Genomic DNA, 27309 nt, shown 5'->3' with positions numbered 1-27309 from the left:
TGATTGCCCAATAATCATGGAACTTGAACATCCATTTCTTCATGATCACCAACCCTTCTTGCATTTCACTCACTTGCCGGGGACAAAATAAGTGCATTGAAGTAAGGCATTGACATACGGGCAGCATCTCCAAGAGTACATAATCACAAAGACCTTCCAACCTCTGGGCAGACACCTGTTTGTAGGACACCCACTTGAATACATACAACATTAATTTCGGTCAGGATTTGGTAACTGCTATTCATTTTGCTTTGAGCGGCCAGTTAATGGTTGGATACTGCGCTATATAAGACTCGTATTATTATCATTATTATTTGGATCCACATAATCTGGTTGCAAGTGTCCTCGAGATAATGGTCAGAACTCAAAACCACATTGTTGCTTTGGTGGTTCCTTTCCACGAGCCTTGTCAGTGCACTTCGTGTCTATATCTGATCATAGTCAGAGTTGTCCTGCTTTCCATTTGGCTTCCTTGTGATAAGTTCGTGAGAAGTTCTACTACACTTTGTCAAGTTTGTGTATGGCTCTGTCCCTGATTCACAAACGAAATAGTCTCCGACTGACTTCTCTTCAAATCATATAACATCCTCAAGGAACAGGTATGAATAGACAAGACTACAAGACTAATATTACCAATGAATATATCTATTCGTGTGAACTTTAAGCAGCCACTTCACAACTGTACAACACCTACTAGTAACATGATTACTAGCTATCTTCTGCATATGCAACCAAAAATGAAGAGGAACCATGTAAACCCTGTGGTACATGTACACCTAACATACAGAAGGGGGGTTACAGGGTTCTCATTGACAGCCACAATAGTTCTCATTACAGGCAAACCTACAGGCCAACAGGCTAACATGGGTTTCGTCAATTCTACCAATAACAGATGTCACTTTAGACAAAGCGATTTCATTTTAGACCCACAATCTCATCAAAACGAAACATGTAAATCACGAATGAATACATTTTCTTAAACAACTCTCAATTGCATAGAACTCTGATTATAAATACAACAGAAATTCAGTTATTTCTGTGATAATATAATGTCCTGCATTTCAAAGGAGATGTTGTAGTTTACGAACGAATAAGAATAAGTACATTTGAGGACAAAGTCACAATCAGACTGCCAATATTTTATTGTCCTAAAGTGATCGCATCCTGGCAGTCTGATTGTGACTTTGTCCTCAAATTGGATTTTGAGAAAGATTTTGGAGGAAAACCCCCCTTAAACTCCTGACTGAAATAACTTGAGTACAATACCTACACTCCAACTACTTGCAGTGTAGAACATGTAATAGAGCACACATTAAATGGACCCCTCCCCCATAATACAAGTTAAGAATTTAGCACCATACGTTTGATTCCAAAATAACACCACCTACAAATCACAACACTTAAAACAAATCAAGGTAACTAATTCCTTTCCAGCTCTACATCATAATGTTCACTTCTTTTAAAATTCTCCAATCCCTTCTCTGTTACAAGTCACAAACACTACTAGAATCGACATCGCACATTACCCGGAATACATGAAAACACTAACACTCCTCCAGTTACACTGATGACCTAGAACACACATTTCCAGTTACACTGATGGCTTGGCACACCCTATTACATTCACACAGTGAACACCCAAGACCATACGACACCAACCTAAACGGTAAGCAAAACACTGACCACCAACTAGTTTGTTTACAGAAGTAGCAGAAAGAACGAACAGAAACAACTCAAATGGACGAGACAAATGATGCAAGTCTTGTACACATTGATTGTTCTGCCACAAATAAGCACATGTGAACAAAGCCAGGTCCATTTCACAGAACAGCTACCACCACAAGAAGCAGACTACCAGAAATTAGTCCTATATCTATGATTATGACAGTTTGAACGAATCAATAGATTTGCCAATAAATATGATAAAAGATTCTTGTGCGTTATGCCTTCTAAAGATGTATCCCCTCAGTGCTAGTTCTTAGAAAAAGTGACACTCTGTGTTTTTTGTTGCATACGAAATGGACCAAAATCATGGCCGGCATGGATATTGTAAAATGTAATAATACATCTTGTAAACTTATACAGTTACAGCTACAAATAGAGTCTGCTATCAATATCACATCTCCCCACGATACTGTGACGGCTTTTATTAAAGTGCTGTTTCATATATCTTTATGGACACCGATTCAGTAATTGGTCGCCCAACAAAATTAACTTGACTGCACTCATCCTGTTCCCTGTGTTGTCTAGTTTCTGATGTTTTCCGGTAGTCTCTGCTAACATAGCCATTCATGTTTTGTCCGCCGTTTAGATTAGTCTCTGCAGTGCACTGGTCACCCACGAGTCATTTCGTTGTATCCTGGAACAACGCAGTGTAGAATTCTGGCTCGTTCATCCGACTGCGGAATTTGTTTGTGATCTCCTGGATGCGTAGTTTCCTCCTGACATGAGGCGGCTGGTATCTGTAGAGAAAGATAAACATTTTCATTATGTATACATGTAGCACTTGAACTGACCAGGTGTATAAAGGGTACCTATTCCTTTTTGTGTGGCAGGTCCGTGCCTTCCCCTCTCCCCCGGGACCTGAACAGCCCAACTTACACTTCACTCTCCAGTCGTTTTCTCCTGCACAAGTTGATGGCCGTCTGCCGGACCAATGCTCCCAACGTCCTCCTGCTCACAACCATACCATCAACCAATGGACCGGCCATACTGATACGACCACTGTGACCCTGAAATATATAGACTTGCAATTTATAACATGAATCAATGGAATAAACTTACACCATCCAGTTGTATACAACAACTCAAAAAGGCTTTTCTACCCATGTTATAAACGTACCAATATAGGATCTTCCCTAGTAGGGCAGCTTGTAAAGGGCAAAAATGTCCAACAATTTACTGTCTCTATGCCACAGTGTCTAGAATTGGAACCTACCTGTAATCCTATTCTGATTGGAACCTACCTGTAATCCTATTCTGAACAAGCCACTCTTGAGAGAGTGAATCAGGATGACACAGATGTTGGCATCTTTGTTGCTTGTCTGACTGGCAAGAGATGAGCCACTGCTTGTCACATTGTCCTTCTCTGCTTGAGGGTTGGTGGCACACACAAGATCATCTGGAAATAAGCCACAATACAAGTTAGAAATGACTGTACTGATCAGACGCAGATACAAGAAGGTCAATCAAATTGTACCTAATCAAGGGGTCTATAAGTATGGCGATAACAGCCAGGGGTTGGCACGGAATGAGGTGAGACTTACTTCAACACCACAGGACCAGGAAGGACTTACTTATAGGAATGTTCTCCCCATCCTCAAAACTCTCCACCCACACAATGAACACTTTCGTATCTGGCCCACCCATATTGCTTATCGTCCGCCCAATCTTCCTCAGCCCTCGTGACGTCTCTGTCGGCGTACTAGGGCTCTCCTTCTCTGTCTTTGGGGGTGCGTCCAGATCCAGAGAGAGGCTCTTTGGCTTCATGGCCTCTCGTCCCTTGGCCCCACTAAGAACTGGAGACTTATCTGGAAACAAGTATGAGAACTTCATTAACATTCATCCATGCTGTGAGTATTCATCCAGAGTGATTTGAAACATTTCACAACATCTGAAAATAGTCCAGAATGCTGTGATCATCAGTTCAAAACCACTTTGAAGCATGAGAACCGACAATAGTTATGACAAACATTATGACATTACACTTTCTTGGAACAATTTCACAAACAAACATCATCAAATTACAATCATGCTTTCAAACAAAAGTGGTATTTAAAGCATCCATAACACTGTTTACATTGTGCTTTGAAAAGAAATCATGACTTTATGAGTGACAATGGCAAAAGTGCTTGTAGAGAAAATGGAAATTATTGACTATGGACTAAATCATTGGTCATATAACATATCCTTGGATATTTATAGAATGCTGATCTTCATTAGATGATGATGTCACCCAGATCTGCTCAAGAGTGGGTTTAAAGTAGATCTCAAGAATAGTCCAGAACTACACTCTGGTTAACTGCACAGTGAGTGGGATGGTTGGTTTTATAAAGCCTCTATTTACAAGCTTGGCAAAAGGAATCTGTACATAATGTTTAGTTAGTTGAGGCTCAGGACTTCTGTTGAAATTCTATAACAATTCTATAGCGAATTGGTAAAGAAAACACTGACACAGAAAAAGTGTTCCCTTTCCATGCAAAATGGATTTTCAGTTTGCGGCAAAATTTTTTTTTTTAAATTGCCCAAAAAACTTTTTAAGTAAGCATAAAACATTCAGAAATTGAACTCAGACGTTATCACTGCAGAGGTGCCATCTACTCTCTAGATACCTGGCGAACATGATAGTCCTACCACAGGATGCGTGAATCAGACAACATTAGTTTGGGCGAATCATGTTTGCCAGCCTCGATGAAAGGGGTTGCCTTGTTACAAAGCCTCATTATCCTACACAGTCGAATTGGAGAACTACGATCCGCAAATATATTGTGATCACAATTCCACAGAACACCATCAATGACAAAATATCATTGGTTTTGAATATTTACGTCTGAAAACAACATATGTTTACTGATCAAAAATGGAAATAAGTTGAAACCATAACAACACGCATCACATTCCAAATTTGGTGTTTGATCCGCAAGAACATGCAAACAGATCAATTCAACTCAATACTGGAACATCTGCCAGGAGTCACTTCCTTACAGGTGGCGAGACTGGGTCCATAGATGTTCAGCACTGCCACCTGTAAAGTCAACTCTGGGTGGACGTAATGTGAGTGGCGTTCCTGAGAAACAAGACCAACACAAAACGTGTGATAGATCCCACTAAGAAAATAATATCCTCATTTCTCTTTCGACACACATGTAGAGATAAAGTACATCACCAAAACTACAGTAAGAAAAACAAATAAATTCCATGTTAAATAACCCCACAAGAACTGAATGGTGGGAACCTTGCTTTAAGTTGACCCCTTGAACACTTTTTGCTACTGTTGCGAGGGTTTTTTGGACAGGGTATGCCAATTTCAGGTAAGACTATGGTTACATTCTATTCTAGTACACAGTTTATTGGAGTTAAGTGATTCTTCAACGATCCTGTTTGGAGAAGAAAATGCCCGGCCAGCTGGAAGCCATTTTCGTACAAAAATCCAACACATCACACAACCAACTTGTCTCTTTAAAAGTCCTTGCAGGGTTAAGTGTTACAATAACAATACAAAGCATTTCATACACAAGTGGTTTAGCAAGTGGGCACACCTTTACCAAACTGAAACCGTTTCATCTTTTCCTTTCTTGCTTGTCCCGCTGCAGGCAAGTAATGAGAAATAAAGGAAGCTTGTGTTTAATATGTGGAAAAAGCGAGAATATTAGTACGCTATCTAACAGCCATTTTACCCAGAGTCTGCGTGAAACACACTCACGTTAGACTTTTAGAGCAATCACAAGTAACATGATCTTTACATCACAGCAGCTAAAAGTTAGTAGGTCACTCTAAGCTAAGTTTATGGTGTGATTAAGACAGACTCTGGATAAGACTACTTCATCACAGACCTTTTAAGTACATACTACTGAACCGGAGGGCAGAGGCCCATGCCATCCCTGAAGAAGTGAAGATCTCTAAGGTCAGGTCTATGCTGCAAACTGGTGGGATTCATGGCACCAGTATGGGTCAAATCACCCTTAAACATGGGCAAAATCAAGCAACACAACCTATTATAGTACATCTAATGACCTTTACCCAGAAAGTTTAAAGATTATTACAAATAGTCCAGAGCAAAAAAACTTTACAGAACCAGAAAGAAATTATAAAGCTCCAGAAAACCTTGAAATAATCATTTGACAGACCATGCATTGTAAGCTAACAGAGAGCCCCAGCCTAACAAAATCAGGTCATTCAAGAACAGTATCTTTGGTGCTCTGCAAACATGCAATTTCTGTTGCTGTGACCTGCATTGTAACCATGACAACATAGCAGACAACAGTGACAGGAATGTGACAGTAAATCGCAATGGTCACCGCTTTGTTTTGAATAGCCCCTTGTGTCAAGTTGTCATATTACAGAAATCACATGTTCGTGGCGAGCTATTAGCTTCATTCATAAAGCCCTCTTGTTCTCACAGTTTGACTGGTTGGTAGTAAGGTTTAGGTTGACGGCAGAAAAAGAGCAGGTTGACTTGATGTCTGTGCAAGTTTGTCATTGGGAAGATGACTGGCAATGTGTCAGGAGGTAATGTACAGTGCAGGAGGATGTCGTCACTTCCTAAATGTTTGTCCACATCAGCCCAAAACAATGCAGATAAACATTTACAAATGGACCTAAAAGTGTGTATGCAAATCAGCAGAGTGATTTTGTTGGGACTACTTCTTTACAAAGCGCAGAAGATATGGAGTTTTTAGACTGTTGGAAGAGTAGCCATGTTTTTGCGAAGTCTACACCAATGTTGTGCATGACACCCAACACCAATACGATCCCCACCAAGATGGCCACCGATTCCATATAAAGGGTTACTGACCTCCATCTTCTCCTTGGGGTTGCTTTACGTGGTGATGCGATGGCACAAGAGATAGACGTTGCAACAGAGGGGACCACGATTTATGGCTTGTTCTATCAACCTCGCCATTCTCATGGCGTAAACGGGCATGTTGACGCAAGGTTGGACTACAAACAGGACTGGAGTTCGGGGGAGAATCCCGCAGCCTTCGACTCATTTCAGCACCAGTTGCCCAAGTTTGTGGAGCAATTTTTTGATAGATTTTCCGCTGAGATTGTGTCGGGCTGGTTTCGCCAAAATTTGGGGTTGAGATTGAAATATGTATGGGACAGTCTAATGTTTTGGTAGCTAGAGGTGGATAGAAAGAAAAGAGAAAAAGAAAGAAAAGGTCAGACCTGACATCTGGTGAAACAGGGGAAGGTGAGACAACGAAAACCAAGGGCAAAACGCTGTCACAAAACTCAATGATGGACAATCAACCCACATACACAGGTGGTATAAACTGTGGTGTTTAAACTGGCCACAGTTTTGTGTATTACAGACACCTCCTTAAGAGAATACTGTAGTCAGACACCACTAACATGCTACAAGTCTTGCTACCTGCTTTGAAATTTGAAATAACACCTTAGTGGGCAATTTTTGGTATGTTATCAAAACCTTATAACGTTATTGACAGTGTAAGTACAATGTAAGGGACCATTTAAAAATTGCTTGATTCCACTGCAAAAACACTCTACTTTGTATAAAGCCTGAAGTTAAAAACAGACAAAATTTCAGCCTAGGAATGGCCGCCCCCCTCACCTAGATAAATTTTATCTCATGGCTTCAAGCAATTTTGAGATGATCCCTATACAATATCAAGCGAACCTGAAATGCATGCAAAGTACATAAGTGATTTCATAAGTGACTTCAACAATATGAAAGTACAAATGTCTGTCACAAAATGCATTTGGTCTGGCTCCATCCAGTCTTACATGCAGTCATTTCCGTGTACATCCATGTGTGCAACAGGTATCAATAAGTCATGCAAATGGTCGGGGCAGCCACAGATGTGAGACCCGAAAGGAAAGGTCATCAGGGCATATCTCTCATGGCTTTCATGCAATCACAGATGGATAGAGTCATCAAAAAATATTGTTCCACGAGTTTCTGTGAAGCTTCATGTACAGCAAAGGGAGTACATTTCAGTTGGTAGACTCGTTTGATGGATATGTCATCACAAATAGAAAGTTGGACACATCTTGGGTCAGGTTCATTAAGTGTCCATGCTAGTGCCAGCTCTAACCTCGCCATGCCTATGACGCAAGTATTTCTTATCAAGCAACTGACGATAGCCTGGGAGTTAGCTGATGCTATTGAGGGTCAGTAAAGCATCGAATTAAGGCAGCAAATGAAACGAACCATCAGGATATGATGAAACTGATTTGTTCCAACCTACACATAGATACGGAAGGATGTTTTCCTTAAATAGGAAACCTGCTTCAGGCTTCATTTTTCTTCTGAACAAGCAAGCTATAAGCTCAGTCAGACTCTGCCTTACTACAGCGTGTGTTTAGCTGATTGCCTCCACACCAGAGGACAGACTGAATCTATAGAGGTCTGAGAGCATACTGGATGATTTATACAACAGGTCTACTTACTCCGGTCTGAGGATTGGAAACGGAATGTGACTAAAGAAAACACAAATGATAAATTCTTACTCAAAACACAATCAGGAAATAAGTCCAAACATAACCAATGACTGGTACAGGTCAGAGAAGAGCGTCATCAACGTGACACTGATGATAAGTCAGTGTTCAAGTAGACCCACAGACCCAACATGGACATTGATGACATTTGACAAATAGCACGCTACAATCTCTAACTACACAATCTATAGACCTTGTACACATCATGTACATTGAACAATTGCGTATATCCTTGAGGTTATGTGTAAACATCCCAACCCTAAATCCCCTTATGATATTTCTCTTACCTCCCACAGAATCCAGACTTGCTCGTCTCCGTTCGTGATACGTATCGGGGGAGGGTACAATGAACACCACCTCGGAGCTTGCATCAGCCCAGTAGAGCACCTGTTTACGCCCGTCATACAGGCTTCCACCTGTGTTGGAGGGAGCACCTGGATCACCTGGAACAGAGGTTATGATATCAGTAAGAGTGGTCATGCAAGAATTCACGCATACAAGTAAAGGGTATGTGATAAGGCATGGAGGCTCAGTCTATTCAATTCTTCAAGGATTTTCAACGCAGGGATGAGTTATTTTGAAATACCTTCGTCTCCTTCCTCAATTATCTTCCAGCTGGTGACCGGGTTCCCTGTCCACCCAGCGTGCTTCTTCACATCAACCGGCCATCCGAGTGCCAACAGGAACTCCATGAAGTGAGACTGCACATTCTTCTCTGAAAGCTGTAAGAGAGGCATTCAGAATCAACATCTCTACAAAAGGTTTTCAAGTATTGCGGGGAAAACATTTCAACGAAGTTTGAGAGAAAAAAAGAAAGAAACTTACCACATTACTGAGTATCTCTGGAGCGGTTTTTTGCCCTGCTTTGACATAGAAGACATAAGCTGTGTCATTGGTTCTGCTGGGAATACTGTCAAGAGCCTCCAGGGCGCTTAGGTAGCCTGGCTGGGTGTGGTTGAGCATGGAGAGGGGAGGCGGGATACTGCTGTTGGTCGGCTCTTTCAACGCCTCAAGTGAGAGGAAGCCATAATGAGCAAGGAATAACCGAGCTGTCTGGAACTCATGGGTGATGGTTGGTGGCTTGCATTCTGTAGCTGAGTCCGGGAATTCACGCTGAGCTTTTTCCTTCTTTACCCTGGCAGCAATGCCAGCTTCAAGCTCTGCCTGTTTCTCGATGAAGTGCTTCAATTTTTCATGGTCTGCCTGCTGGTTATCGGGGACGACCGACTCCAGTGGAGGAATGCTCTTGTCACTGAAACATTGAGAAGAAACAAGTGGTCAACATTGCAGGATCATTAGCATTTCTTCCTTCAATGGCAGTTGGTCGTTTGGGTCAAATCTCATATCTACAACCAAATGGCCCAGTTTTTCAAAAGAGGCTTGAGCTTACCTGGTGGGCCCTGATCCTCATTTATTTCAAATTGATTTACGGTTCAAGTGTAACTGATGAAAACTTACGCATTCGTTAGCGGAATCTTCTCAACCATATCGGGGAAGTAGCGATGTCGTATGTTGTACTGTTTACCAATGTCATTCCTAGGCTGGGGTCTACCGGGGTCCGATAGGTACGCCTTTGATGCAACCTGCAAGCGAAGGATAATGTGATTGTTAATGACCTCAAAGGCCAGGCCTGATGTTTACTCAGATTGAGATATTGGCTAGGGGAGAACACGGAACCACACGGGAAATGGGGAACTCACTAACCTTGTGGTGTCTTGGTAGATGGCGCAGCTGCATCGTCCAAGCATGTCGACCAAACGGTCCCCTGACGATGGCTGTGACTGTGGGCAGTGGGTCTGAAAATAACAATACACACAATAACAGCTCTACCAGATAAAAGTTGCAACAGTTCTTCCTTTTACCCCGAAAGCAAATTTCAGCTCATCCAGGTATTCTGATATCAATTCTCTCTCAGTGCATGAGAACATGCCCTTTACCTTGTTCATTGCCAAGTGGTTGTTCGAGCAGGCCAATGATGATGGAATTCTCCAACACAAAGTAGCGAAAGTTGAAACCATGCTCTGGTATACTGCCGCCCCTGCAATACCGCAGCAATGAGTCCTCGTCTAGCAGGGAGTAGGGTGACTCTGGTCCACATGGAGGAGGGAAAGAACCCTGTAAAGGAGATTGTATAAGAAGTAAATTTGAAATACAAATGAAGTTAAAACACATTTCCTTTCGATTTCAAAGTTCATTTCAAAGCAAACAGCAAGACAGTTCAACCCCAAGTGGACTATGTTAACCATCATTTTACAGTTAACTTCAACAAAGAGTCCCATCCCGGCACTTACCACTTGTTCCATGATAGTAGTCAGGACTAATTCTGCTGCATCTCTGACCCTCATGGAAGCTGGCATCAACTCTTTCTCCCCTTTCATCTTTGGCACATCGCTGGCACGATTCTGTAAGGAAACAAAACAGAATGACGACTGTTCAAAATGCTAATACCCTGCATGTGTTTGTGCAAAAAAACTTTGGATTACTGGATTCAAAACTTTGGAACTCAAGTCAAATATCTTTTGAAGACAAACCGAAAATGTTCAATTGAGACGAAACAGTAAATAAGAGAAAACGACAGAAATTAACTTAACAGAATCACACTAAGGAACCAAATCTTGCAACACCTTTTTCTGAATTCAACACAAAGTGACTTTTAAAGTAAATTGTTTGAAGTTTTCTGAACTGATGTAGAATTTAAATCACAAGACAAATTTAAACACAATGGACACAAAAATCAACAAAACATATCACTCTAAAGCGTCACGCAAACAAGGAGTTTTAATTGCTGCAACCTGCCACAAAGCCATGACAACGTGGCTCTGTCTTAGGTCGCAGCAACAAAAAGCACTTGTCTGCTTGAACCTAAATACAAAGTTCTCGAAGGGATATTCTGACTATCGATTGTTAGTAAATGACAACTACACTTAAAGCTGCAATCAGGTTATCAATATATCTGTTATATTGCCACACTGAGAATTTGATCATCCTCAGGCAGCCATAGTTGTACAGGAATGGACGTACACACATTACGATACCTGCAGATGCAGTTTTGGTTGTCTGGGACGATCACAAACAGACCAAATTCTAAGCATGGCAATAGAACTTTTCAACGAAAGTCTGTAGGTGTGATTTTGAAGTCCATGAAATGAAGAATCAACACTGTCAGTCATTTCAAAGTGCATGCATCGCTGTAAAGTTAGATGTGTCAACCTGAAATGTGTAATATTTTATTACTGGTAACAATAACATGACACTCCGTGTAAATGCTAAATGTTTTGGTCAGTGAGGTGCCAGGCAGGGTCTAAAGGAATCAAACGCAGGATAGAGGAAGGCCAGTGACTGAAAAGTATGGTTAGGGCAGGAAGCAAATCAACAAACAGGTTGTCCAGCTGAATTGTGCAGACGATCAAGAGAAGTTTGTTTGTGAGTGTCTTTTTGGACAGACATGGGAATGCAGACAGGTATACAAACGTTCAGGAAGACAATGCCTGCACTACATGTAGGTACGTCTGACCTGAATGCAATAAACCGGTAACTGCTGTCATGAGGAAAAACATTCCTGCAGTGTTTTTTCCAGAGTTGGCAACCTGCTGTAATGAAAACCAAGGAAGTCAAAGACAAACACAAACAAAGTACACTATCAACTAAACATTTAAACAGTGCAGGACTTCAGCTGGACAATTAACAGGCCACTAAAATACCTTTAACATGGACACAGACTTCGAGTCCTTGTCTATTTTTAAAGTCATGGACTCATGATTTCGTGCCAGATTCTGAAACCGAAACAACACAGTAGTCATAAGAAATGGGCAGGCTCGGTGATCGACCACGCAAGCCACATTGTCAGGAGGGGGATGAGACTTCCACAGGGGCAAAGCTAGCAAAATAGTATATGTAGAAAGGTTCCTTCCAGAGAGGTTGAGGGGCTGTTTGAGAACATAACTTAGACCTGTAACAAAGCATTTTCATCATCATCATCATCACCGATGATTATCACAAAATGGCAATGCAACCAAAAGCATTATATTTGTACACAGAAAGCTCAGAACATAAAGCAGTCAAATGAGGAAAACGGGTCTACAAGAAAGAATGTTGAAAATCAATAATCAATCAACAAAATCTAGAAATCAAATTGAATCAAGTCGCCCTAATTCTTGGTATATTCGAACCTCCAGGCTATTGACATGTAACTGTAAAAGGTGAGGTCAACTGACTGATCCTACCTGTGACTTGCTGCCAGAGATGCCAAGCTCAACTACCTCCAAGACGTAATGTAAACACTCCTTGTCCTGCAACAGGTAATGGTGCTCCACCAACCACAGGGTCAGACACTGGAACGCTGCCACGATCATCGAGTGAAGGTCTCGGGAGTGAGCAGGCGGGGGCCGGCTGCACTGGTACACGATGAAGTCACAGATCCATTTGACCGTCCGCTTGCACATGAGATGGTTTGGTGTGTTCAAGTGGACCTTGGCCAGACCGGATAGCACCTCCATGGCTGACAAGGCGATATTGAGGTCTGTTTTCCACGTGGCCATGAGGCGGTTACAGACCAATGATGCAGCACCACCAAAAAGACCATATGAGGTGTCTGAAAGGTGAATGAAAAGTTCAAATGGGGTCAAATTCTTTTTTGACATAAAATTTGATTTCAATTGCCCCAGTGGAATCAGGCCTTTAAGGTGTCCTCTGCATTACTTACCAAAATCTTTCGTCTTCAGTCCAGACTCCCCTTCCAGGTTGAGACTAGTTGGTTTGTTCGATGAGCCACTACCAATGCTTGACGTTTCTGGACAAAAGAAACGAACTACCTTTACCGAATATTTGTATACCAATTACAAATTCACACCTGGCAACACTCCCAAGGAAGGCTCTTTGATGCCCATCCAACAAGAAAGGAAATTGAGGGTGTTCAAAGAAAAGGGTTTTCAACAAAAAAATGGGCCGAGAGAATCAGATGTTGCAATATCTTCTGCGATCATATCAATCCAAAGGTTAACCTTGATACTGACCTGGCTCTGGTCCACTTAACAAGTCATGTGTCTGTTGTAGTGTCGTCTGCTCAGCTGTCTCACAGTTAGCTAAATCCTGAACAATCAACAATAAGCCTCCTGCAAAACACAACAAACCGAAAGCAGTTTTAGTCACCCGTGTTTCCACCACTGTGGGAAACGGCATCCAACATGAAACAACAGTTTTAGTCACCCGTGTTTCCACCACTGTGGGAAACGGCATCCAACATGAAACAACAGTTTTAGTCACCCGTGTTTCCACCACTGTGGGAAACGGCATCCAACATGAAACAACAGTTTTAGTCACCCGTGTTTCCAACACTGTGGGAAACGGCATCCAACATGAAACAACAGTTTTAGTCACCCGTGTTTCCACCACTGTGGCAAACGGCATCCAACATGAAACAACAGTTTTAGTCACCCGTGTTTCCACCACTGTGGGAAACGGCATCCAACATGAAACAACAGTTTTAGTCACCCGTGTTTCCACCACTGTGGGAAACGGCATCCAACATGAAACAACAGTTTTAGTCACCCGTGTTTCCACCGCTGTGGGAAACGGCATCCAACATGGAACAACACAGTTTGTTTCAAACTGCAGTGGAATCAGACCCAAGAATAGTTTTGATAGAAAACTTACCAAGAAGCAAATGTGTATTTGCAGGGTCGGCCTCAATGGTGAGAGCCTTCATTAAGAGTTCTATCAACCTCATCTTCAGGCTCAGGAATGTACGTGTTGGTTCTGACATATCATTATTTGGTATCAAAGCTGCAAAGAAAGACAACAATAGTTACCACGGCAGTCACTAGGCCAACAATGCCAATAGACAACGGACCATATATATATAGTGACACACACAACTGCTCATCTCGCCTTATAGGATGAATACTCTCTGGAGAACAACTCCTCAAAGTGCAGAGCAAAAAAGAAGAAGAATCAGTCATGTCGGAAGATATTCTGTGAGAATGCAACCAAAACTTTGACTTACGTTTAATCTGTAGGTCTTTGAAGTGTAGAGGCAGACAGATCATGGACAAGAGGAGATGTATGGAGGCCTTCCTCAGTTCTACTTGCGGAATCTGGTCAAATGTGCTGAAACAGTGAAAGAAGAGTTGTCAAAAGTATATCTATGTAGACCTGCTCCCAAAAGATTTATTGACAGTTTCTGCTCTGAAGAGATTTGTACTACAGTGATGCATAGATTCAATTTAACTTTCCCATTCCTCCCGATTGTGAATTACAGTGATATAAAGACTCGACTCAAGCGGGAACTTACTTTATTTTTGGCAGGGTATCCGACAAGACCAACTCAAGAGAATCCAGCATCTGTGGGACTAGCACCATCACACCATCAAGGTCGACTCTCAGCAAGTTCGGGGAATTAAACAGAATGTTGGCGAGAACTTGACTGCTGAAATTCTGATGGAAAAAGGGCAACTTATTTCAAGCAGAAAGAAGGTAAAGTTTTGAATGACTCACACCCATCTGATTCAATCAGTTGTTAGTTACATGTTCAATGAGCTGGAGAGGGAGCTCTGAAAAAGGGGCCAACTTCACTTCAAAAGGCATCAATGTCCAAAATGTCCATATGAATATTGGTTGGAGACAACATGACTCACCTCTGGTTCTGAAACCCTGAGTCCATAGTGCATGGCAATGTAGAACCTGGACAGATATACTGGTAGGATGTCTTCTCCCGTCTTATGTGCACAAAAGATCCTACAGAGGGCACCACATGCTTCTGCTCGACCAGCTTCGTAGTTGTCAACGAGGATCTCTCCGTGTGACGACGACAGTTTCAACATGGCATCTAGAGGCATGGAACGACGACGTACGTTGTCACTCTCGTTAATAAAGCTAGTGCGTCTCGATGGTGGAACTATTGAATGTAACCAGGTCATGTTGAAAAAATAGCAAAAAAGTTCGAAAGAAACACCGAAATTTAGATGAAAATCATTCATCCGTTTATAAAAAATATGTACATCGAAACAAATAAAGACGGTTATATCCACACAAAGAAATGGTATGTAATGACATTGAGAGTAAAGAATGTATAGATTGCATGTGAAGTAAAGAAATGCGAGTTATGTTCATAACTTTCTGGTTAGAAGATGAACACAATACACCTACAAATTAACTCCAACACCGAATAGACTTAGGGGATAATTTTCCGTAAACATTCACTGATGGTAGATTCTCAAGTCCTCTCTTTTATGACAGTGGCTTGATACCAGACTATTGTCACCAAGAGGACCCTTTGAGCCAAACATCAAAGGGTTCAGGTTTCAAAAATGAATTGAGAGCTTAGTGTCAGTACTTTAGAGAACCACACGTTACCCATTCCCAAATCATGCCAACTCGTATTCAGTTATCCTTTATCGTCATTCAACATTAATATTACCTGCTTGCTGATTGAAGAGGTCCTCTTCTACCCTGTCTCAAACTGCCACGCCCTACTGACACCCACAAGGTCATAAACCCAAATCTTGCAAAGTCTGTATTCTATGATCATTTTATCATCATCCCCAACATGACCTACTTCCCACTGATAAGGGTTTCTCACAACCCACCAAGCCATACCAACACCAAGACAGTTCTCTGGCCCCCAACCAACAATAAGAATGGAAACTGCATAATTTGACACCTAAATGAATGAGACGACAGAGGAACTGCTTACTTGAAAGGTGACGCTTTAGTTTCATGTGCAGAACTGAAAAAGGATTTGCAGTATTAATAAACATTCTTAAATTCTTTTATGATCTTTAGGGAAAAGCCTAATATCATTTTCTACAGGAAACCTTAGGCTTATGTACATATGCGCAGCCTTGAACTACTAGTATTAATTTCACTACTTATTCCTTCATTATTTATTTACACAGCCATAAGCTCAGTATCTGACACTACCACAAACAAACCCCGACGACCAATGTCAATGAGACAATCTCCCCATAAATCTAACTGAACCTCTTTTTAAAAACTTTCAATTCAGCTACCTGTGTATCACGGTCTGGATGCAGGGATACGAACAACTCTTAACTTATCAAAATAGAGTAAATGCACCAGATATGCACATGAACAACATGCAGACCTAACCCTAGACAAGGTTTTTCAAATGAACAACTGAACAAGAACAACAGGCCTAACATCACTAACCCATGTTTCACTATCCGATACAATAGGTTCATGTTTGGGCGGTCTTCGCTAAATTGTGTCTGTGTATACATGCAGTGAATGGAGAAATATCTGTTTATCAAGTGTTGAAAAGATACTTTTCAATTCTGGTTTGATTTTACAATACATTGTGTGCTTTTTTGAAGTTTATTTGAAATCGTCTTTGAATACAGAAAGATCTCATTATTTATTAACATTTCACCACTGCATACCATTTCATTCTGGGAATAACCTGTCAAACAAAAAAACTACCAAAAACCACATGACCAGCGAGAAGCAAGGATTGACTACAGCAAAAAAAACACCATCGAGTCATGCACTTGACAAAGAATAAACCAAAAACTTATCACTTCTTTTGAAGTAATAAGTTTTTGAATACAGGTTAAAACAAAATAAAAAGCAAATTTTAAAGATAAGTTAAACATGCTTTCAAAATATTGAAGCACAAAATGATCAAAATCAGTTGAATTCAAAAATATGTTCCTGGTCTGATGCTGGCTTTGATATTTCTCAGAGTTTTCCTTTGACATCTTAGGTGGAACAGAAGTAGATGTAATTCAGAGAACTCAACTCATCTAATTTTCAGACATCTGGTTTTAAGTTTTCACTGCATCACCAGCACTGGACCAAAAAGCACATTAGGTAGAAATACATGAAATAGAAGTCTAGTGCATTGATTATAGAGCAGGAGTGTGCAAGGAATATCAGGACATTACTCATCAATATGTAGGTCTCACTAATTTCATCCAGCTGAACCCCCTTGGAACTATAAAATACTTGATTGACCTCCTCCCATAGCAAGCCTTTGGTAAAGATGAGAAATGTGTACCACCTAAAGTGAGCCATAATCACAGAATAAGCTGGAGTAATTGAAAGGTTGCAAGAAAGCAGGCTGACAGCATGGTAACATTACAATGGTGATGGATAAATCTAGCTAAACACTAAAGACAACAGGAGCACGATCATTACACGTATGAACAGGCACACTTCAAATGTTGGGGTGTGCAAAAAGCTTTGAGTGCCATGCATATTGAACTGAAAAACAAGGTAAATATCAGGTGCCACAATCCTACTTATGCCTTGATCAACTTCATTACTGTGACGTCCTTGGAGACACTGTATTTCTAAAACTCATGCACCTAAAACCATGTGTTTATATACTTAAAAACATGAACAAAAGACTTCATAAGTTGATCATGCATTACGTCAGCTCTGTGTCTATTTATTTCATCATTCAAAGTCTAAATGTTGACAGACCTAGGATGCAAGTGCATGTTCAAACTATTCCCATCTTACCGCTGTTGCTGGACTGGTTGCCATGGACCTTGACTCCAGCGATGGCTGCCTCAACAAGCCACGCTCCAAACAGGTGTAGAATGCTGTTACACTTAGGTCTGGCTGGAGCAAGTGGTGGGAGGGACTCAAGTGTCACATGACCCGGGCTGTTGGAAGGTGTCAAGGTCGTATTCGCCTGCAGTTTTGGAGTCGACACACTTTTCTGACCTGAGACAAGAGAAAAGGAAAATCAAAAGATTCATTCATCTCAAAGAACTTTCTACAAAAGACTTCTAAAGGAACAACAGAGTCAGCCTGTCAACCTACTTTTTCCCCCTTGACTTCCTGTGCTCTTCTTGTCTGCCCGGCGAGGAGGAGGTGTGGAGGATGTGATGGTTGCTGTCTGGCGACTAACGAGGTTGAGCAATGCATCATCACGGTTGGACTGAGAAATACCTAGGGAACAGAGAAGAGTATGTTACTATCTTCTAAAAGAAAACAGATTGATTTTTAGGTTGTTTGGTAGAGATGGTCCAGGTAAAACCTTATCCCAATTCCTGGTTTCATCCAAGTGATGAGTAAACAGCAGCACGGTGAGGAGCTGTATTGATTTGGTCCATACGGTGGTGCTGGTATTCACACTGCCTCGTGTATGACATATGTTGCGTGAACATGGTGATATGAAAAAATAATTGACCAGGAACCGTCACATGTACTCACCAAGAAATGCATCAACAAGAACTGATATCCCTCTCATGGCACGGAAGAATATCTGGGGCAGTATTGCTAAACATTCATGTTGACTAGGTTCTATGACAGCCTCACTGGTCAAGGCCATGTGCAGAAACTTCTGAGTCTGGCTGATGACGTGCGGCCGACACATATCCACCGGGTTGTTGATGACGTGCAGGAATCTGAACCAGGACTGTGCCACACAGTCACGATCCATGTCTGCTGGAATGATGGGGTAGTCATCTTCTGCTGGAAATGTGAAGAAGAATCCGATCATTACTTCACTCAATAAAGACATCTCTCCCTTACATGACCACACAACTCCCATAAGCTGCTTGTTGGGCTGAGAAGTTGGAAAGCCAAACGTGTCTAATCTCTTTGCTTTGCCTAGAACAAATCTAACGTAGCTCAAACTGAAAATCCGAAGCCCAACCAGCATCAATACTTACATATGGCAAGTTCAGGAAATTCTGGTCCATACATAAACTTGATTAGCTTTGATGTAAGGATTGCATTAACGCGATGCCACTGGATCACTAGTGCCTCATGGTGCCGCCAATTTGAGCTCATGTCACGGAATGTTTTCCACAGAGAAGGAGCTGGGAAGCATTTAGCGCAGGCCAACAACCACAACTCAAAGAGAACACTCAGCACCCTCTCACACAGCTGGTCACCAATATCATCTACAAGAAATGAAACTGAAATCAGACGTTAACGTATGGAATAATCTAACTTGATCAGTCCTGGACACAGATTTCTTTTTACCAACAATTTTTGTTTCGTTCCTCTAGAAATTGGTCAAGTCTAGTAACAATAGGGTTTTAGAGAAGAAAATTAATCTTTAGCAAAAAATGTATATTTTTGAGACAAAATTTTTTTTCTTCCAGATTTTCTTTGAAATAAGACTTTGTCTCACCTTTGACGGTTGGTGTAGCAAGTAATGTGTCATTTATTGCTAAAAGAAATTTGAGTAATGTCTCCCATGTTTCCCTAGTCATAATGGTTGAATCGTTGGCAACATGCTGCACAGTCCGCAGCACTCTGTGGCAGTGAACAGCCTGACGCTTGACCAAGTCGGTGCCTGAAAGAAAGTCAGCATTAGGAATCAAACTATTGTCAAAGGAATGGCATCATGGCCAATGTGCAAGATATTCACTATACACCAATCGCATATTAGATCTATGGAATTGAAACCCACCTCTCTCGTCTCTTGGTGCAAACAGGTTATAGAGATGATGAAGCATATCCTGTGCATACTTGTTGGGTTCTTCCTTCACCGGCTTTGGTACACAAGCCTTGGGTGTGACCAGGGCTGTCATCCAGTCACAGTAGACATTCACACAATCCTTAATAGTGTCGAGTTCACTCAGAGGAAGATTCAGTCCATAACACAGAACCTGAAAGTGGACATTATAGACTATTTCTTGTTCACCCTGAAAAAACCCTTAGATCACATTTTTGAAAAAAGTAATACTGAAGACAGAACTAGTCATCTTAGGTCAGATGAAAAAAGGGGACTGCAAGTCAGATGTCCAATCAAAGTAGCAATTAAAGGCCAATTTTGTATGGCCCACAACAGTCAAACATGTCAATAACTTTGTATGAAAGATCAGATCACACATACCTCCATAGTCCACTTGACCTCCTTGTCATTGTTGAGCTTACTTGGCTCACTGTTGCTCACACCAAGACTGAGATTCTGAGCCAGGTGTTTCACTACAGAACCAGCAACATCTTTACCAACTGTATCAGGGAAGCTGTGGAGGACACTGATGTTACTGTCATCTGTCTGGATGGCAGACTGAAGTGACTTCCACTCAGAATACATCCTGGTCACTCAGCCAAGGAAATTTATCTGCAAAAGAAGAACTGTAACATACATGTACAATAGTCAATATGGTACAGGTGGTCAATGAAACAAACAATGAACTACTCATGCTAGCTGGCGCTGCCGCTGGCAGACATCACCCAATACAGTCATGTCTTTCACCCGGTCTTCGTGGCTTATGGCATTGTACGAAGTTGGGTTAGGCCTTCTGATGTGTTCAGAGTATGTGCATTTGTTTTGTTATGGCATGCCTCATCAATGCATAGTCCATGGCTCAGAGTCTGATTCGTTTTCTTCAAAAAGGCCTACGCTCAATCAATGCTGGGCCAATAATGTGAAGTAATCAAGAGCTTTGGAGTCAGATCAATCAATCCGACCAACGACCTTACATGACGTGCGTGAATTCTTTTCCTTAACTTATTGATGTAGGGTCAGGTCATTTGTCAACAAGTTTGCTTTTTCCTGGATTTTTTCAGGTCAGTTTTCGAGTTTTGACAGAACTCCCTAGCTATTCTTACACGAATCTCTTGCTTTTCAGAGCAGAAAACGCTAAAAACTGCGGTTGATTAGTGAGACAAATTCTTCAACCAACATACTACACTATGTTCATCTTCAAAAAGTTCTTGATAAAGATTTTGATGGTGTATTTCTTCATGAAAATGTGAAAAATTTGAGAAATGTCAGCCATAAATTTGACAATCCCACCTTCGCCAAAAGGAGAGTTGCCGCGAGGTGGCGCTTTTAGGGCAGTGATTTCGTTTCTATGGAAAATACCCTAATATCAATTTAAACGCCTAATCTGCATCTTTGAAGCATCAGAGTAATGAAAAGTATTATTTTGATACATAAGAGTCAATAAACTTAAACTAAATGAAATTAACTGGAAAACAAACGCCTTTGAATATAGCACTATTTTTTCTGTTGTCAACTAGCGGATGAATTCTGGCTTCCTTGGAGCAGTTCCTCGGTCCCACAAAATCTAGTAAAATTCTCGCTTTTCGGATATAAAAAAACAGTAAAGGATAGCCTTATACAATGTCTGTTGAAGGTCAAGATGAGGCTACTAGTGAACAAACTAATGATGCAGCTGGTGACATAAAAGTAGAGTCTCCAACTGGTGGAGAGCCTTCACAAGAAGAGGCTAAAGTTCCAGACATTGCGATTGGAGAAGATGGTGTTGATGCTGTCAGTGTCAACGAGACTGGTGATGCTGATGCCAAGTCCACCACAGGCAGTGAGAAAGGGAGTGTAGTAGAAGGCAGTGAGAAAGGGGAGGTAGATGCACAGCTCGAAGAAGATGTTGAAGCCCTCAAAGATGAACTTGCCAAGATTGTGGTAGAACATCCTAAAACTGAAATGTTCGTTATTTTAATTAATTTGTCGTGTTCCTTTTTACAATTTATGTGTTTGACTCCGTCGGTCTATCGGTTGACTCGTTTTTTAATCTAGGCCTATAGCCTACTAGAAAATAGGGATTATCATTATCATAGGCTGTAGATAGGTCTGTCATGTCTGTAATCAATTTTTATTTAACCTGTAGTGTAGAGCCTACCTTGAAATGGAATGAGTAAGATGCTGACGCCCTTGGCTTTGACAGGCTTTGCTTCTCTTTCAGTGAACCAGCTGAAATATTTGATGAAAGTGAATTTCCCAGTTCATACAAAGCAAATGGTCGGAAAGAAAAGCTGGTCCTTGGCTATGCTGATAACTTCAGGAGACAATATGTTCACTTGTATCGTGATAGGAAACCATTGTTTTTGAACCCAACAAATGAGTGTGGTGTAGAGGTAGGTTATTCTCAAGTCCTTCCCATTCCCAATCCTTACATTTTCCAAAATCATTTGGAAGTTGGGTCCTTCAGACCTTGATTTATTCACGTAGTTGAGAAAAAACAAATGTATGATATTACAAAGAAGTTTCTGTTCACTAATTTCTCAGTTAAATAATAAGATGTATTTTCTTCCTTTTAGAAATTTGTGTGCACCACTATCCGAGTAACAAAACTGCCATTTCCAGAGGTATATGACTGGGATGGAGCTGCAGAGTTTGTGGCAGATTATTTGAATTTCATTCCTTTAGATCCTGCAACAGACCTGGTGAGTAAAGATATCTGCACCAGATGACGGCAAACCATTGGTCCTGGGCAAGGGTAATTGGTTTTTTGGGAAAGTCTGAAATGCTAACTTGTTTTGAGGGCAGTCATTTGTTTCAATGTCACATGGTCAGTGCAGTTAGAAGCTGTGTAGTGTTAGAAATATTTTTTAGTAATGTGCTGAGTTAAAATATGCATTAATAACCAACTCTGTTTTTTTCTATTTTAGCCAAAGAGGCTTTATGCCCCAACCACAATTTTAAAAAGACAAAAAGGCAACTCCTTTGACTACAGTACATTGTTGTGTTCCTTGCTACTCGGTGTTGGTTATGATGCCTATGTGGTCAGTGGCTACGCAACCAGGGAGATGTGTCTCATGGATGAGACAAGGGAGATATGTCCACTTCTCAAGAAGAAAGAAGAGGTTTGTTTTGCAATAGTTTGTCTCATTGTATGTAACATTAGTATTCCAATTTCCACTTTGGAATAGTGCTACTCCTTTAAAAGAAGAATTCTTGAGCAGTACCATAAGGCAGGTCAAAAGTGTCAACTTGGTATTTCAATCCTGGTACAGTTCTTCCTCTCATTAATAGAACCCAAATACTCACTGTCAGAGTTAACTGTCTCCTCTTAGGTCGATCTCCTCATCACGGAAGCATTTTGGCAATCAGTGACGTTTTACCTCAATTTCCAGGTGAAAGTTGAAGAGCAACAAAAAGAGCCAAAGAAATACACTGTGAAACCTCCAAAAGATCTAAGGAGTAAATATGAGATCAAGATGGATCAGAGAGAGATCGATAGAGAGAAAAACGATAAGTTAAGACAGAGGAGAGAGGAGGAACAAAGACAAGCAGTAAGTCTGGGGATAACAGTGGCGGAGTCGTTAATACCTTTTCTGCAGATTACTGACTGAGAGGTCACGAGTTCGAAATCCATTCCGAGGGACTTGGTTCTTTCCTGTTGGAGATCGAAGGTTAAGTGAGCGCTCTGATCCTGTCATTTTGGCTTTAACCCTATCAAATAGTTATATCATGAATAAACATTTTGTCAATCTTCTTGCCATAGGAATTGGAAAAGCCACCACCAGACCCTCTCCATGGCTTGAGAGTTCACTCCTGGGTTATGATTCTGCCCGGCAAGAGGGAGGTACCGGAGGGCTTCTACATCGAGCCTTTTACTGGCATCGCCCATCCTCTGGACAGCAGCAACTATCTTGGTATAGAAAGCGTGTGGAACCATCAGAACTACTGGGTTAACATGCAGGACTGCTCAGAGGGAGTTAAGGTAAGCTGATCAACCATGCTGTACTGTAAACTGTCACGTGTTTATGAGCATTTATTTTGACAAATGTACTGTGCAAAATACTGAAATTTTCTTCTTGTTGCAGAATTTGAAATATGACCTAGGTGATTGCACGTTATGGGAGTTCATGTTCCCTGGCAATGACAAGCCGATCCTGCAGATTCCTGATGCCATGGAGGATGAATATGATTATGATGACGATGAGGTGAGAGAGGGGGCTGATATGTTGTTCAAAGTTGAAACTGTGGTTGTATTGTACTCTTGTAGTGGAAAGATTATTTCAAATTCTTGAAAGGTTTTTAAAACTTATCTTTCCAATTCATCGCAACTTTGAAGTAGATGTATGTTGTTACTTCTAGTGTGCACCCTTAAAAGTATAGATTCTTTAAGAGAGTTTTTGAACTTCACAATTCTATGGAGAGTTTGCTTTGACCGTTGCATATATTTCAACAGGCTTAATATCTCACGTTGTGTTACTTCCAGCAAGAAGAGGAGGAGGTCGAGAAACACTTAGACATGCCACCATCTTGGATCTTGCCCATCGAAATCTCACCAAGAGATTTTCAGATGCGATGCCCTCAGGGAAAGAAAACCAAGCTGTATAAGCGAGCTAAGTTGGAGAAGTTTGCTCCGTATCTGGTTAGGGATGGCATCGTCTGCCGGCTCTCTATTTATGATGACAAAGAATGTATGTATAAAAACAAAAATGTCTGTGAACAGATTATCTGGTTGAGTATTCAATGCTGTTGCTGTTGTATGGTTCCTAAGTGAATCACTAGGGGAGTTTATCTCCTTCCTTGTTATGATCCTGCTGTCAAGTGAAACGTATGGTATTGCATTTCAGTGACTGACTGCATCATGGTGAAGGAGTTTTACAAAAATCGAGCCGACAAGCTTGAGCAGAGGATTCACAATCACAGGACGGGCTGGATCACAGAATATTATTCTCCAGGGAGGCAGCGAAACCTAAAAGGTGAGTAGAGTTTACTTAGCTGTAAACTGAAAGATGTTGAGTTGAGAGCTGAGCGTCAGTTAAGGCATCATTAGCTCCAAACAATACTCGGCAAATGTACTGTAGTGTGGGAGGAAACCAGTGACCCCGGAGGAACCTTCAATGTCAGAGTCACGTTCTCTATTTCTAATTCTTTCTTAATTTTCTTGGTTTCAGAACACACTTACAAGGCCAATTCACCGGGGCCTGAAAATGACCGCACGATGATCTTCTATAACGAGGCTCGAGTGGATGGTTTGGTGAAGAGGGAAGAGACACCAGTCTCTATGACAGAACATTTCGTCAACAGAGCAGACTTTCTGTACTACAGAACCGTGGAGTTTGGCAAACGAGCGAAGAAATTTGGACCGGCTGATGTGATCACATCACGACCAATTTTTGTAAGTAATCTAATCAGCACTGCATACATGTATATGTTGATGTTCACACACATGCAGTCATGTCATTTACCATCAACCACAGAGGCAGTATTGCACCTGTAGTCCTAAGTTGCATTTGAAACCAGCAATAGTGATGCTTTGTTGCATTTGGGACCTACAAAGGTCAGTAATATCACCAACTGTCATAGTGTGTACATTATAGCCAATGAGGAATAATGCATTTCTCCCCTTGCAGAAAATCGTTGAGAAATTCAACCGTAATCAGAAGAAGCCTGCCGGTGAAGATGTCGAGGAGCGGGTATTCCACATCTCAGAGGAAAAGATCCAGCTGACATATCACACGGAAGATCCTCGGGTCTCGTCATCAATCCGGGAATTCATCAAACCACATAACGCAGATGAGAAGGGTGCCACCCTGATCATGTCATCAGACATGCATGTCACGTTCCAAGTGGACCCAACGTCAAAGCAGAAGAAGAATGTGGAGCTGTATCAGATGATGCTGGCACTCCTCGAGGCTGAGGAACAGAGTAGGACAACTGTCAGGCAGTCAGAGGAAGAGGTGAGTCACTCTCCCTCATGTTCTAGCTGTCCAAAGACTATAACGAAAAACTAAACTGCATTATCTTGAGACACTCTTCCTTTAACAGTACCATTCATTCATTCATTCTTTCCTGACATAGCCTTTTCATTCTTTGCCATTTCAGGTGTGTGAGATCTTGAATGAACGGACAAAGGAAGAGGCGATTTCCGAGCTTGACATCTCAGTTTATGACACCGAAAGGAATGAAAAAGCCAAGAAACACAGGAAAGAACTGGTATGTGTGAATGTTTAATGAAAATGATACTCATTGACGCCAAAGGAAAATGCATAAGAATACTCCAAACTTAGAAAACAATTGGCTGAAAACACTCAAGATGAAATACTATTTTGTAGGTTAGCATGTCTGGTTGATAGTCAGTGCTGAGAAATTTCTAACGATATCGATACTTGATACAAGATTGAATGTGTATTTTAGGAGAAGCAGTTGGCCGAAGAAAAGAAGCGTAAACAAGAGATGGAGATTGACTACCTCGCCCCGTTCTTAGCTCAGATCGGCGATCCGGAGAAGATCTTGCGGGCGCAAGCATTTAGACTGAAAGAAGACTGCTTAGCCGACCTCAAGCAGCGACTAATTGACAAGGCTAACCTCATACAAGCAAGATTCGAAAAGGAGACGCAAGATCTACAGAAGCGCCAGCAGTGGTACCAGCAGCATCAGGTCTCCATGCAGAAAGACGATGAGGATGAGTACCTCAATTACTGCAGTGAAGCCATGTTCAGGATCCACATACTCGAGCTTAGGCTCAACAGGTGAGTGTTAAATAGAACAATCCCACTACAAATTATACTCAGGAGACAAGGCATTGCACATCTAATGAAAGCATGGATGCAAACAGAAGCATTCCTAACTGCAATATTGTTTCCTTTTTCAGACACAAGGAGATGGCTCCCCACAAATACATGCAGTTGGAACAGAAGCTCAGGAATGATTCGCGGCTGGCAGAGTACTTCTAAACATTCTGGGAAAAGGATACAAACACTTTCACTTTATAGCTCCGTGGAAAACATCGCATGAAACAGACCATGGGCAAGACATTAGAGATTCTGGACTTTTAATTATTTGCTTATATTTCCGATGGGATGTTTCGAAACTCTGAAATATATATTCTTGGTCTTTTACTGGTGATAATGAAACCTGAGCGAGAAGTTTTGCATTGACGACAACTGATACAATGTCAGGTGAAGTCATGTAAATACTCATGTATGTCAAAGTGTATTTTGATGTCCACTTTGAGGATAATTAAAAGTTGACATTAAAAGTTGAGCCCAAGGATAATCATGTCTGCATCCTGAAGTACAGGCTTGTAAACATCTACATGTACATTTATTTGCAAGTTAACTTCTTTGCCGTCCGTCTGACTGTTGAACTTCGTCCCTCAGCATTCAGTTCACTTATCATACATTTTTGATTTAGCTATCCGTCCAATGATTTTTCGTGATTTCGATCAAGTCCCAATGAAATTTTGGTGGTTTACTGTGTTGATCTTGCCCAAATTGAAGATGTAAGATAACAAAATATTCATGTACATAGTACCTTCCGCCCTTTTGTACATATATATTTTTGTTGGAATAAAATCATATTTGAAAACTCGAATTTAGTGTCCTTGTCCTTCGTAAAATTTTTCACGTCCCTGGGCTCTTTGGTGGAGCATCATCATCATATGAGTGGCCGTCTCCTGCTTAGCATTCAGTTAAATACGATGAGGCCTTGGCCTGTAG

General features: G+C 41.3%; 2 protein-coding genes across 6 annotated transcripts; one reads left to right on the top strand and one right to left on the bottom strand.

Annotated features, from left to right (window-relative positions):
• Positions 1 to 629: 629 nt before the first annotated feature.
• On the bottom strand, positions 630 to 20885 carry LOC135484431 (ral GTPase-activating protein subunit beta-like). Of its 5 annotated transcripts, XM_064765885.1 has the most exons (31): positions 20797 to 20885; positions 19997 to 20227; positions 19571 to 19769; positions 19289 to 19453; positions 18822 to 19055; positions 18361 to 18621; positions 17968 to 18096; positions 17662 to 17868; positions 15872 to 15904; positions 14814 to 15073; positions 14471 to 14613; positions 14183 to 14286; positions 13834 to 13962; positions 13194 to 13292; positions 12884 to 12970; positions 12405 to 12772; positions 11883 to 11954; positions 10473 to 10583; positions 10119 to 10296; positions 9886 to 9977; positions 9640 to 9764; positions 9007 to 9433; positions 8768 to 8903; positions 8469 to 8624; positions 8134 to 8163; positions 6515 to 6841; positions 5553 to 5600; positions 3297 to 3530; positions 2967 to 3121; positions 2602 to 2732; positions 630 to 2462 (listed from the first exon to the last, which is right to left on the bottom strand). In XM_064765885.1, exons 2-31 carry the CDS (start codon positions 20198 to 20200, stop codon positions 2345 to 2347), a joined length of 4962 nt encoding a protein of 1653 aa, XP_064621955.1. In that variant the 5' UTR covers positions 20201 to 20227; positions 20797 to 20885; the 3' UTR covers positions 630 to 2344. The 5 variants fall into 5 exon arrangements, with proteins under 5 accessions (XP_064621955.1, XP_064621956.1, XP_064621957.1 ...); XM_064765886.1 differs by lacking the exon at positions 5553 to 5600 and having other exon boundaries at positions 18822 to 19070; XM_064765887.1 differs by lacking the exon at positions 6515 to 6841 and having other exon boundaries at positions 18822 to 19070; positions 20797 to 20884.
• Positions 20886 to 21172: 287 nt separating this feature from the next.
• LOC135484430 (dynein regulatory complex subunit 7-like) lies at positions 21173 to 27178 on the top strand. Its single transcript, XM_064765884.1, has 14 exons — positions 21173 to 21558; positions 21816 to 21987; positions 22171 to 22296; positions 22522 to 22716; positions 22987 to 23145; positions 23358 to 23576; positions 23680 to 23799; positions 24078 to 24282; positions 24439 to 24567; positions 24763 to 24986; positions 25222 to 25548; positions 25694 to 25804; positions 26006 to 26340; positions 26463 to 27178. Exons 1-14 carry the CDS (start codon positions 21236 to 21238, stop codon positions 26542 to 26544), a joined length of 2727 nt encoding a protein of 908 aa, XP_064621954.1. The 5' UTR covers positions 21173 to 21235; the 3' UTR covers positions 26545 to 27178.
• Positions 27179 to 27309: the final 131 nt, after the last annotated feature.

Source organism: Lineus longissimus, chromosome 3 (genome assembly GCF_910592395.1).
Source record: "Lineus longissimus chromosome 3, tnLinLong1.2, whole genome shotgun sequence".
NCBI lineage: Eukaryota > Metazoa > Nemertea > Pilidiophora > Heteronemertea > Lineidae > Lineus > Lineus longissimus.
Note: the sequence above shows the minus strand (reverse complement) of the source record. Positions and strands in the feature narration are given on the sequence as shown.

Bases quoted from the DNA above. Each gene is read 5' to 3' on its own strand.
- LOC135484430 (XM_064765884.1), top strand. From the start codon at position 21,236: ATGTCTGTTGAAGGTCAAGATGAGGCTACTAGTGAACAAACTAATGAT. The intron at 24,283-24,438 runs GTATGTATAAAA...ATTGCATTTCAG, and splicing joins TATTTATGATGACAAAGAAT to TGACTGACTGCATCATGGTG. The intron at 26,341-26,462 runs GTGAGTGTTAAA...TTCCTTTTTCAG, and splicing joins CTCGAGCTTAGGCTCAACAG to ACACAAGGAGATGGCTCCCC.
- LOC135484431 (XM_064765885.1), bottom strand. From the start codon at position 20,200: ATGTATTCTGAGTGGAAGTCACTTCAGTCTGCCATCCAGACAGATGAC. The intron at 19,770-19,996 runs GTATGTGTGATC...GTCCACTTTCAG, and splicing joins AGGTCAAGTGGACTATGGAG to GTTCTGTGTTATGGACTGAA. The intron at 10,584-11,882 runs GTATTTTAGTGG...GTTTCCTTACAG, and splicing joins AGTCTGTGTCCATGTTAAAG to AATCGTGCCAGCGATGTGCC.